Genomic DNA, 12,168 nt, shown 5'->3' with positions numbered 1-12,168 from the left:
GCAGTAATACACTGCAATACAAAAGTATTGCAGTGTATTATAATAGCGATCGGATGATCGCATATTAAAGTCCCGTAGTGAGACTAGTAAAAAAGTTTCAAAAAAGTTTAATGAAGTTACTGAAAAAAAAAAAATGAAAAACCCACTTTTTCCTCTTACAAAAAACAAAATAAAGTAAAAAAGTTACGCATATTTGGTATCGCCGTGTCCATAACGACCCCGACTATAAAGCTATTACATTACTTAATCCGCACGGTGAACGCCGTAAAAAATGTAATAAAAAACGATGGAAAAATTGCTGTTTTCTGTGAATCCCGACTTTAAAAAAATGTGATTAAAAAGTGATCAAAAAGTCGCATCTACTCCAAAATGTTACCAATAAAAACTACAAGTCTTCCCGCAAAAAAAGCCCTCATACAACTGTATCGGCGAAAAAATAAAAACGTTACAGCTCTTCAAATATGGAGACACAAAACCAAATAATTTTGAAAAAAAAGCGTTTTTACTGTGTAAAAGTAGAAAACATACAAAATCTACGGTAAACGGCGTAGATTTAGGACGCAAAAAAGAGTGGCAAAATTTCAGATTTTTTATTTTTTTTTTTTTATATTTTTTTTTTTTCTATTCCCACCCAAAAAAAAGTTAAATAATGTTAATCAATAAATAATATGTACCTCAAAATGGTGCTATTAAAAAATACAACTTGTCCCGCAAAAAACAAGACCTTATACAGCTATGTAGACGCAAAAATAAAAAAGTTATAGCTCTTGGAATGCGACGATGGAAAAACGTAAAAAATAGCTTGGTCATTAAAGAGGCTCTGTCACCAGATTTTGCAACCCCTATCTGCTATTGCAGCAGATCGGCGCTGCAATGTAGATTACAGTAACGTTTTCATTTTTTAAAAACGAGCATTTTTGGCCAAGTTATGACCATTTTTGTAGTTATGCAAATGAGGCTTGCAAAAGTCCAAGTGGGTGTGTTTAAAAGTAAAAGTCCAAGTCGGCGTGTATTATGTGCGTACATCGGGGCGTTTTTAATACTTTTACTAGCTGGGCGTTCTGATGAGAAGTATCATCCACTTCTCTTCAGAACGCCCAGATTCTGGCAGTGCAGACACAGCGTGTTCTCGAGAGATCACGCTGTGACGTCACTCACAGGTCCTGCATTGTGTCGGACGAGCGAGGACACATCGGCACCAGAGGCTACAGTTGATTCTGCAGCAGCATCAGCGTTTGCAGGTAAGTCGATGTAGCTATTTACCTGCAAACGCTGATGCTGCTGCAGAATCAACTGTAGCCTCTGGTGCTGATGTGGCAGATCTGCACTGCCAGAAGCTGGGCGTTCTGAAGAGAAGTGGATGATACTTCTCGTCAGAACGCCCAGCTAGTAAAAGAAGTAAAAACGCCCCGTTGGACTTTTACTTTAAACACGCCCACTTGGACTTTTGCAAGCCTCATTTGCATAAATACAAAAATGGTCATAACTTGGCCAAAAATGCTCGTTTTTAAAAAATAAAAACGTTACTGTAATCTACATTGCAGCGCCGATCTGCTGCAATAGCAGATAGGGGTTGCAAATTCTGGTGACAGAGCCTCTTTAACTAAATGTAATCATATATTTTTATTTTCTCATTCTTCATAACTGCACCAGGTAAAAGGAAACTTGGTGTTATAAAACCGTAGAGCTTCCTCCAACACCTCAGTGGTTTCCCACCCCTTGTGGAGAGAAAACTTGGAGTAGTTGTTTTCCTTAATACAGGTACTTTGTATGACTAATAAAAGATAAGTGTCTTCACTGTGGGTTCCCTCTCTTGAAATATAGAATTCCCTAATAAGCAGAGGTGTCATTGTTCCAGGGCGTACCAGGGCACTTTTTTCTTTGGTTGGCAGGGAGCTCTTAATAAATATCCTCTGCAAATATCCTTTAAACTGTATCTGCAATTCTCAGGACGCGACCTTTTAGACTTTGATTATTTAAACATGGAATTGCAGATGTAGAGGGAAGTGGGTGATATATAGACAGATATACAGTAGTCATGTATTCAGTCACTGTGTGTTTCCAACAGATGAATCCAGTAGAAGAAATCCACCAGAGAGATGTCCCTGTCCTCTGTATTCCCAGGACTGTCCAGAGGAAAATCACAATGTGCCAGAGAATCATCAGGTAGATGGCGCTAAGCTTTCTTTAAAATATATCTATAAAGCTGCGGGGGGGGCATGTGCCCTGGGCACAAATAGGAAAGAAGGTAGGGGGGCGCCGGGCTAGGCAGCACGGGCATAGTTGCCATCAATCCTGAATTTGCCGGGAGAGTCCCAGATTTACCGAGACGTGTCCCGGCAACTGCCATGTTCAATTGTATCTGCGTCCTCAGGGCGCAGATACAATTGAATATTATGGCAGAGCAGGAATCTATCCCTGCTCTGCCATTCACTACTCCTGGAGCGGAATTCCTGGCCAGAGAGTTGCCGATGCTTTGGCCAGGTATTCCGCTCCTAAAGGGAGCCCCTGACACCCCTGTCCATATATGGACAGTGACATTAGGGACTCCTCCTGGAGTAAAAACCCCGGCCAGATTGTTGAAAACACTCTGGCCAAGGATTCCGCTCTTGGAGAAGCCCCTGACGTCACTATCCATATATGGACAGTGACGTCAGGGGCTCCTCCAGACAGAGCAGGGATTCCACTACTAAAGGGAGCCCCAATGGCGCTATCTACAGGGAGGGAGTATAGCACTATCTACAAGGGAGGTGTTTGGCACTATCTACAGTGGGGAGTGTGGCATTATCTACAGAGGAGCTGTGTGGCATTATCTACAGAGGAGCTGTGTGGCATTATCTACAGAGGAGCTGTGTGGCATTATCTACAGAGGAGCTGTGTGGCATTATCTACAGAGGAGCTGTGTGGCAGTATCTACAGAGGAGTTGTGTGGCAGTATCTACAAGGGAGGCTGTGTGGCAGTATCTACAACGGGGGTGTGGCATTATCTACAGGGGGGGTGTTTGGCACTATCTACAAGGGGGGTGTAGTACTATCTACTAGGGGTGTCTGGCAGTATCTACAAAGGGAGCGGTGTGGTAGGATCTGCAAGTAGGGGCTGTTTTTATAGCAGTATCTACAAGGCGGGGTGTGGCAGTATCTACAGGGGGGGTAGAAAAAAAGTACTATGCACACCAATATGGAGTTATTTATCCAAACAAATTATTTATTTATAGCCAGTGACAGTGCGACACTTTGGTCAATACCATGACCTTCCTCAAGAACTATAGAATTAACAACATTTATATAAGTATAGATTTTGTAATAAGTGGTACCGAATGTCCTCAGTAACAATAAAATCAATTATGTACAGATCACAGATGTATATAAATCTTCATATGAAGCAATATCAGTAGTAAGTGAGTACTGTAAGATCTATGTGACACAGGTTACTGTAGTTCAAACAAATAATGAAAACAAGAAAGAAAAAAGTAAAGTTTTCACTGAGTAAAACACACATTGTAGATGTGTATAGTAATCATCTGAAAAGGTGGTAAAGGAAAATACAGGCAAACTAAGAGATATATAGACCAGTATATATAGTTGACAAGTAACAGTGGATGGATCTAGGTATAGAAAGTCTGGTTGATAGTATAGAGATGTAGAGATGTGTTATCAAATGAACCACATAATTATTTTTAAGTCTGCAAAAAAATTGGTAGTAGTTAGTATAGATGATATAGCTAGAATTTTTTTGCAGACTTAAAATCATTGTTCAAGGTTTCTCTGGAAGAAAAATACACTACATACCCATGTATCCTTTCAACCTGACATGGTTCCTCCTAGATGACGTACAGTCCGATTCTATATCCCTCCAATCATCTCTGAATAGATCTAATACTTCCATGCACTCACTCCTGCACTATTATCTCTCTACTACACAAACAAACATTTAGCAACAACATGTTTGAACTGACATTAATTTGTCTTACCTTCTAGTCAGCTGGTACTCCCAGCACTGTGGTTTTCTTCTCCCCGTTCTAACATAGGCAATATGAAAATTAGCCATGTGTACACACACCGGCTACGAGCAGCACGTTGCATATAGCTATGACAACTTCCGGTCTGAAAGACAACATCCGGTCATGGTGCGTTTCACATGTGCGTTCCAAGCACGCCATGTGACTGCACAGCTGGATACATAACAGAGGGGTTTTCTGACATTCCTGTAGCGCCACACTATAGCGGTTACCCGCCAAGCTTACAGCGCCATCCACGCAGGATAAAGCATTGACGAAAGGTAAATTCCCTATACATAATTATGTGGTTCATTTGATAACACATCTCTATACTATGGACCAGACTTTCTATACCTAGATCCATCCACTGTTACTTGTCAACTATATATACTGGTCTATATATCTCTTGGTTTGCCTGTATTTTCCTTTTCCACCTTTTCAGATGATTACTATACATTGCTAATTATTACACATTTACCACCAGCATTTTGTTATTGAACATTTATGTCTTGTCTGATGACCGGCAACCTCTCCTTGCAATGTAAGATTTTTTTTCTGTACAAAACGCACTGTTCTATGCATAGCTGAAAATCTACAATGTGTGTTTTACTCAGTGAAAACGTTACTTTTTTCTTTCTTGTTTTCATTATTTGTTTGAACTACAGTAACCTGTGTCACATAGATCTTACAGTACTCACTTACTACTGATATTGCTTCATATGAAGATTTATATACATCTGTGATCTGTACATAATTGATTTTATTGTTACTGATGACATTCTGTACCACTTATTACGGAATCTATACTTCTATAAATTTTGTTAATTCTATAGTGCCTGAGGAAGGTCATGGTATTGACCGAAACGTCGCACTGTCACTGGCTATAAATAAATAAATTATTTGTTTGGATAAATAACTCCATATTGGTGTGCATAGTACTTTTTCTCTATTGGATCGGGTTAGCCCCCTACTAATGCACCCACACCATTACCTAAGTCTATCCGAACCTTGTAACTACAGGGGTGGGTGACACTATCTACGAGAGAAGGCTGTTCATTATGTCACCATGTAGTCTCATTAGCCTCCGTTATACAATCTGTTGTAGTCCGGCACTGACCTCTTTAAATTATTCTATTTTCATTTATTGTTCTGGTAACTCCCTTCTAGAATTTATATCGCTTGTAAAATGTACGATGTAAAATACTCGAGTTACTTATATAAATGACACCTCACTGATTGGTAGAGAAAGCAATGATGGCGAGGTAGAAAGAGATGTTGGGGGCGGGGGGGGCAAACTGAATCTTTGCCCCGTGTGCTGGAGAACCAAACTACAACTCTGCTATAAAGTCATTGAACCCAGTTTCATTTTACATTTTTTCTTTTTTGTCTGTTTAGGGTGAAGATCTGATTCATATTAAGGTTGAAGTTAAAGATGAAGCACAAGAGGAGACGGATGTAATGGCTGATCAGCAGTGTAAGAGGGGGGGGGGACTTTCATTCGTTGTAAAGACAAACCTGTTTTGAGGGTCACCTAGATACTATTCACTGCCTGATAGAACGATTAAAAATAAATTTTATTATTAAATTGATAAAAGATATGGCTCAACCAGCCATTATTCCAGAAACAGGCAAAAGCAAGTGATTGGCGACAGTAGAGGTGTACCAGAGTGAACGAAGTTTCTCAAACACTCCAGGACCACCCTCCCTGCTTATTGTATAGTATTTCGCTACACCCTTGCCAATAGATAACAATCTATCCAGATCCAACGCGTTTCAGCAACACATCAAGAGTGATGCCTCATCAGGGATTACTAGATAGCAAGTTCAATTAGAATTGTTAGATTTCAAAAAGCTGGATAGCACTGTATATGTGCAGATTTTAGCCTCCAGACGCGTGAACGGCTCTGATACAATGACCGCACACGCGCCCGGGAAGCTGCAGGCTTATACGATTGAGAGCCCGCCCTCATTCCAATCGTCACCGGGGCACCCGCCAATCCGCATGTAACACGCACATTGTGACGTGCCGGAGGCGGCGCCTCACGATACAGACGACCAATGAGGGTATCTGGACGACAAGCGTCCATAGTTACTTAGGGGACGCTAGACGCGGCTCCTAAACTGCTGTCAACATCAAAAAACAAGGAATGGATCAAGAACGAATGTCCCTCCTATCACACATAGCACCGTCCCCAAACAAGCGGGGCAGTGTGAGGTGGAAGAGATATGTATCACGGGAGTCGTCAAGAGGAGACTGACCCCCAGTAATTCCATAGTTGCCTAGCAACTTATCGTTACCCTACTAGCCAGGGATCAGACTCAGATAGAGGATGGATATAGCCCATTATCCCAAGGATTCTGCATAGCAGTCCTATACGAGCATCCTCCCAAAAACGGAGGATGCCCGGCAGAGGAGAAACTCCCATACATGGTCGCTCCCTTTACTTGGGTCAAGGACTTGAATCTTTTTGCTAGAAAATTGAAATGGAAAAAGTTTTTTAAAATGCATAATAAACGACAATGTCTTGAGCTGGGCATCATGGAGGAAGATCTCCCACATTTTAGACTATTGGAGGGTTTGTGGGAGGAGGGTCACAGGGAGGAGGGCAAGGGCCCATTTACCGAATTACGGGTTCCATCTACAAAATATGCACCCCTAAGTGACAACACACCGATTTGATGTCTTTGTGAAGGTGGTTGAGGATCAGCTAAAATTGATCAACCAAAGAGAACACTGTTCTAACATTTCTAGCAATGAGATGGCTGGCCTACTATCTCTAGAAAGAGATGATAATATCATTATAAAACCCTCTGACAAAGGGGGGAATATTGTGGTGATGAATCGACCACAATATAGAAAGATGTGCCATGACATCCTTGATGATCGCAATTGTTATGGGGTACTTACCAGCAATCCTACTGCAAACTTTAAAGGTAAACTTTTGAACATCCTTGGTCCAGCGAAATCAGCCAATCTCATTAATGACAGAGAGATGAATTTTATACTTAAGGAGCACCCTCAAATGGCAACATTTTATAGCCTGCCCAAGATACACAAGGGGGTGAATCCCTTGAAAGGTCGCCCCATTGTATCGGGGATTGACAGCCTTACGCAGAATGCGAGTTTGTACCTGGACCAGGTCCTCAGGCCGTTCGTGGTGTCCCTGCCATCATACGTGAGGGACACCATGGATGTACTGAGAAGACTGGAGGGTATACGCTGCGATGGCGATGTTTTGTTGGCATCTTTAGATGTTGAGTCCCTGTATAGCTCCATCCCACATAATCAGGGTTGTAGAGCCATTGAATATTTCCTAATGGATAAAGGGATACAATATCAGGCCCATAATAAATTTACCATTGAACAGTTGAGATTTGGTCTAGAACACAACTTCTTTTTATTTGATCAGAAGATTTACCACCAGCTCAGAGGAGTGGCCATGGGTAGTCCCTGTGCACCTACCTTTGCCAATCTTTACCTGGGGTGGTGGGAAAAAGAGGTTGTGTTCAGTGACCTTATGGATAAATGGTCATCATCTATCTTACTTTGGATTAGATTTATAGATGACATTCTGATTTTGTGGACAGGGACCAGGCGGGATTTTCAGGAGTTTGTGGAGATACTGAACGCCAATGAATTGGGTCTATTTTTTACATCTGAAATCCAAGACACCAAAATTAAATTTTTGGATATTCTGATCTCCAAAACTGACACAGGGATGTTACAGACGAATATGTACCGCAAAGAGACTGCGACCAATAGCTTACTGCGCTGGGAAAGCTGGCACCCAATTAGCCTGAAGAGAGGAATACCGAAGGGCCAGTATCTCAGGGCACGGAGAAATTGTTCCACCATTTCGGACTTTAGGGTATCTGCACGTGACCTCGAGAATAGATTCAGACATAGGGGGTACCCCAGGGATGTACTGAAAGGGGCATATCAAAATGCCTTGGGTTGCAACAGGAACGATCTCCTGAACCCTAAACCAAAGATAGTGGAGGAAGAGTCGATCAGAGTGATCGGTACTTTTGACTCTGCCAGTAGAGAGGTGAGGGAAGTCCTTAAGCGGTTCTGGGGCATCCTTAAGGCAGACCCCGATGTGGGGGACCTGGTAGGAGACTCCCCGCTTATTACATACAGGAGGGGACGGAACCTTAGGGACCGATTGGTTCATAGTCATCTACTATCACAGGCACAATGCAGTACTTGGTTGGAGAACAGTCTAAAAGGTACCTATAGATGTGGAACATGCAAAGCATGTGTGTCCATTATATGTAGCAGTAGTTTCAAAAGCACGAAAACTGGTAAAACATTTGACAACAGATCATACATCAACTGTAAAACGAAAGGCATTGTATACATGATTACTTGTAGATGTGGTCTACAGTACGTGGGTAAAACAAAAAGGGAGTTTAGGAGAAGGATCCGTGACCACATTGGGGATGTCAGAAGGAAGGTGGACACCCCGGTATCAAGACACGTATGGTCCTGTCACGATGGGGATGCTACTGCTCTTGGCTTTCAGGGAATTGAATATGTCAGACCGCTCGCGAGAGGGGGGGATCTGGACAAGAAAATTCTACAAAAGGAGGCTGAATGGATTTTTAGGATGCAGACCATTAATCCCCATGGACTGAATGAACAAATCTCCTATTCTTGTTTTCTCTAGTTACTTTGTGCCTCTTATTTCTCATTCCTCTCTGTCGAGCTATGTGTGCCTAGTTGTGACAAGTTGTGATTTTGGTTACTCCCAGTTTTCCCTGAGAATATACCAACATATAGTATTTTGACTGACAATGGCATCTCTGAGAATTTGGGATGTCTCTGTGAATATATCAATATATTATATTTTGACTGATAAATGGTATTTCAGTCCCTGTTCACACTATGCGGTTTCTATTGCGATTTGTGGCTGCATTGTTCTCCACTTGCTGACTTTTTTCCTTTCTATTCACTTTGTATGCGCCTTGAGATCAAGGGAGCAACCATGTATGGGAGTTTCTCCTCTGCCGGGCATCCTCCGTTTTTGGGAGGATGCTCGTATAGGACTGCTATGCAGAATCCTTGGGATAATGGGCTATATCCATCCTCTATCTGAGTCTGATCCCTGGCTAGGAGGGTAACGATAAGTTGCTAGGCAACTATGGAATTACTGGGGGTCAGTCTCCTCTTGACGACTCCCGTGATACATATCTCTTCCACCTCACACTGCCCCGCTTGTTTGGGGACAGTGCTATGTGTGATAGGAGGGACATTCGTTCTTGATCCATTCCTTGTTTTTTGATGTTGACAGCAGTTTAGGAGCCGCGTCTAGCGTCCCCTAAGTAACTATGGACGCTTGTCGTCCAGATACCCTCATTGGTCGTCTGTATCGTGAGGCGCCGCCTCCGGCACGTCACAATGTGCGTGTTACATGCGGATTGGCGGGTGCCCCGGTGACGATTGGAATGAGGGCGGGCTCTCAATCGTATAAGCCTGCAGCTTCCCGGGCGCGTGTGCGGTCATTGTATCAGAGCCGTTCACGCGTCTGGAGGCTAAAATCTGCACATATACAGTGCTATCCAGCTTTTTGAAATCTAACAATTCTAATTGAACTTGCTATCTAGTAATCCCTGATGAGGCATCACTCTTGATGTGTTGCTGAAACGCGTTGGATCTGGATAGATTGTTATCTATTGGCAAGGGTGTAGCGAAATACTATACAATAAGCAGGGAGGGTGGTCCTGGAGTGTTTGAGAAACTTCGTTCACTCTGGTACACCTCTACTGTCGCCAATCACTTGCTTTTGCCTGCTTCTGGAAATAATGGCTGGTTGAGCCATATCTTTTATCAATTTAATAATAAAATTTATTTTTAATCGTTCTATCAGGCGGTGAATATATATTTACATTTTTGAACTACATTTGCTATCTTATACACAGTGAATCACCTAGATACTACTCTCATATCATCCCATGTAAATAATCTATTCCGCCACTGCGTGTTTCCTACAGATGGATCCAGTAGGAGAAATCCACCAGAGAAATGTCCCAGTCCTCTGTATTCCCAGGACTGTCCAGAGGAAAATCACAATGTGCCAGAGAATCATCAGGTAGATGAAGCTGAGCCCTATACCAGATCTATATAGGGGGGTGTGGAGCTTTTTGGTCATGGGGTCATAGATTTTGGTGGTTTCTTATGTTGATCTGTTAGATTCTTCGCACTCTGCTGTATTGTACTGAATTGTTCCATATGTGAAATCAGGGGGAAGATCTGACTAATAGTAAAGCCGAGCATGAAGCAGAAGAAGAGCGGGTGAGGGGCGATCAACCATGTAAGAGTGAAGTGGAGGAGGAAATTCCAGGAGGTGTTACCACAGGTCAGTAATAATGATATTAGAAAGTGAATTGGGAGGTTTGTTAAGGTGGGGTTCCTCCTTAGTTCTACATTACAGTAACACGTCAGACAATGTGTTATACATAGTGCAGGACCTGAGGGAGCTGTGACTGCACATAGAAGTTCTCTACAAGGTGATGTATGAATTTGGTCATACACTAGACTTAGAGCCTGTAAAAATGACAATAATTCAATACATTAGTATGTCTGACGATCGCTGGTCCAAACCCCATGCAGGGACTAATAAAAAGTGTTAAAAATAGTAAATTTTTTTTAGTGGTGTACAAAAATAAAAAAAAACCTTTTCCCACTTTTCCTCTTAAAGTATTGTAAAAAATAAACAAAATTGGTATCACCGCATCCGTAAAAAGTCTGAATTATTACAATATAACATTATTTAAATCACATGGTGAACACCGTAAAAAAAATGAATGAAACCGCCAGAATCGCTGTTTATTTGGTCACTTTAGCGCTAAAAAATAATGTAATAAAAAGTGATCAAAAAGTCGTATGTGCCAATAAAAACTACAGCTCGCCCACGAAAAATAAGCCTTTACTCTGCTCAATCAACAAAATAAAATAAAAATAACCCGCAGGATAAAGATAACGTGATTTATACAGAACAGTGAACACACATTTAAAACAAAATTGCTGTTTTTTGATCAGTTTGCCTAAAACAAATGGAATAAAATGTGTTTAAAAAGTTGCATGTACCCCACAATGGTATTACTAAAAAGCCCCCAAACCACTACGTCCTATGAAAAAATAAAGATATGGCTCCCATTAGTCGAAGATGAAAAAATATGCAGATGAACCGGTCCGATGGGAACTTTCCTTCTGTATCAGGAGGTGATTATCAGGGCTCTAATATTTGGGAACCACAAAGAGAAGGGCCCAAACATATCTGCTGGAAGCGAGGGCGCCCGTATTATACCAGGACAAAACTTTCCCAGCAAAATTCCCCAAACTACGCAGAGGGGGATAAGTAAGGACACCATTTATCAGTGCGACACCGGCCTGTGCATAAAGGATTGCATCACAGCGTAACCCACATCTATGGATAATTGTATTATTTACCCCATTATTATACCCTCTTATTATACCCTGATGTACTCCACACAGTTTATATATACCCTGATGTACTCTGCACAGATTATATATATATATATCCTGATGTACTCCTCACATATTACATATACCCTGATGTACTCCTCACATATTACATATACCCTGATGTACTCCTCACAGATTACATATACCCTGATGTACTCCTCACAGATTACATATACCCTGATGTACTCCTCACATATTACATATACCCTGATGTACTCCTCACATATTACATATACCCTGATGTACTCCTCACAGATTACATATACCCTGATGTACTCCTCACAGCTTACATATATCCTGATGTACTCCTCACATATTACATATACCCTGATGTACTCCTCACATATTACATATACTCTGATGTACTCCTCACATATTACATATACCCTGATGTACTCCTCACATATTACATATACCCTGATGTACTCCTCACATATTACATATACCCTGATGTACTCCTCACAGATTACATATACCCTGATGTACTCCTCACAGATTACATATACCCTGATGTACTCCTCACATATTACATATACCCTGATGTACTCCACCCATATTACATATACCCTGATGTACTCCTCACATCTTACATATACCCTGATGTACTCCTCACATATTACATATATCCTGATGTACTCCTCACATATTACATATACCCTGATGTACTCCTCACAGATTACA

At 41.5% G+C, this 12,168-nt stretch overlaps 1 protein-coding gene across 1 annotated transcript in view; it reads left to right on the top strand.

Annotated features, from left to right (window-relative positions):
* Positions 1-2,072: 2,072 nt before the first annotated feature.
* Positions 2,073-12,168, top strand: part of LOC142663916 (uncharacterized) — a 201,765-nt gene continuing 191,669 nt past the window's right edge. The window contains exons 1-4 of the mRNA XM_075842760.1: positions 2,073-2,166; positions 5,394-5,472; positions 9,993-10,090; positions 10,243-10,357. Coding sequence (XP_075698875.1) covers positions 5,457-5,472; positions 9,993-10,090; positions 10,243-10,357 — 229 coding nt within the window. The 5' untranslated portion in view covers positions 2,073-2,166; positions 5,394-5,456. The remainder of the gene's footprint in view (positions 2,167-5,393; positions 5,473-9,992; positions 10,091-10,242; positions 10,358-12,168) is intronic.

The sequence above is a fragment of the Rhinoderma darwinii genome, chromosome 1 (assembly GCF_050947455.1).
Source record: "Rhinoderma darwinii isolate aRhiDar2 chromosome 1, aRhiDar2.hap1, whole genome shotgun sequence".
NCBI classification, from domain to species: Eukaryota; Metazoa; Chordata; class Amphibia; order Anura; family Rhinodermatidae; genus Rhinoderma; species Rhinoderma darwinii.
Note: the sequence above shows the minus strand (reverse complement) of the source record. Positions and strands in the feature narration are given on the sequence as shown.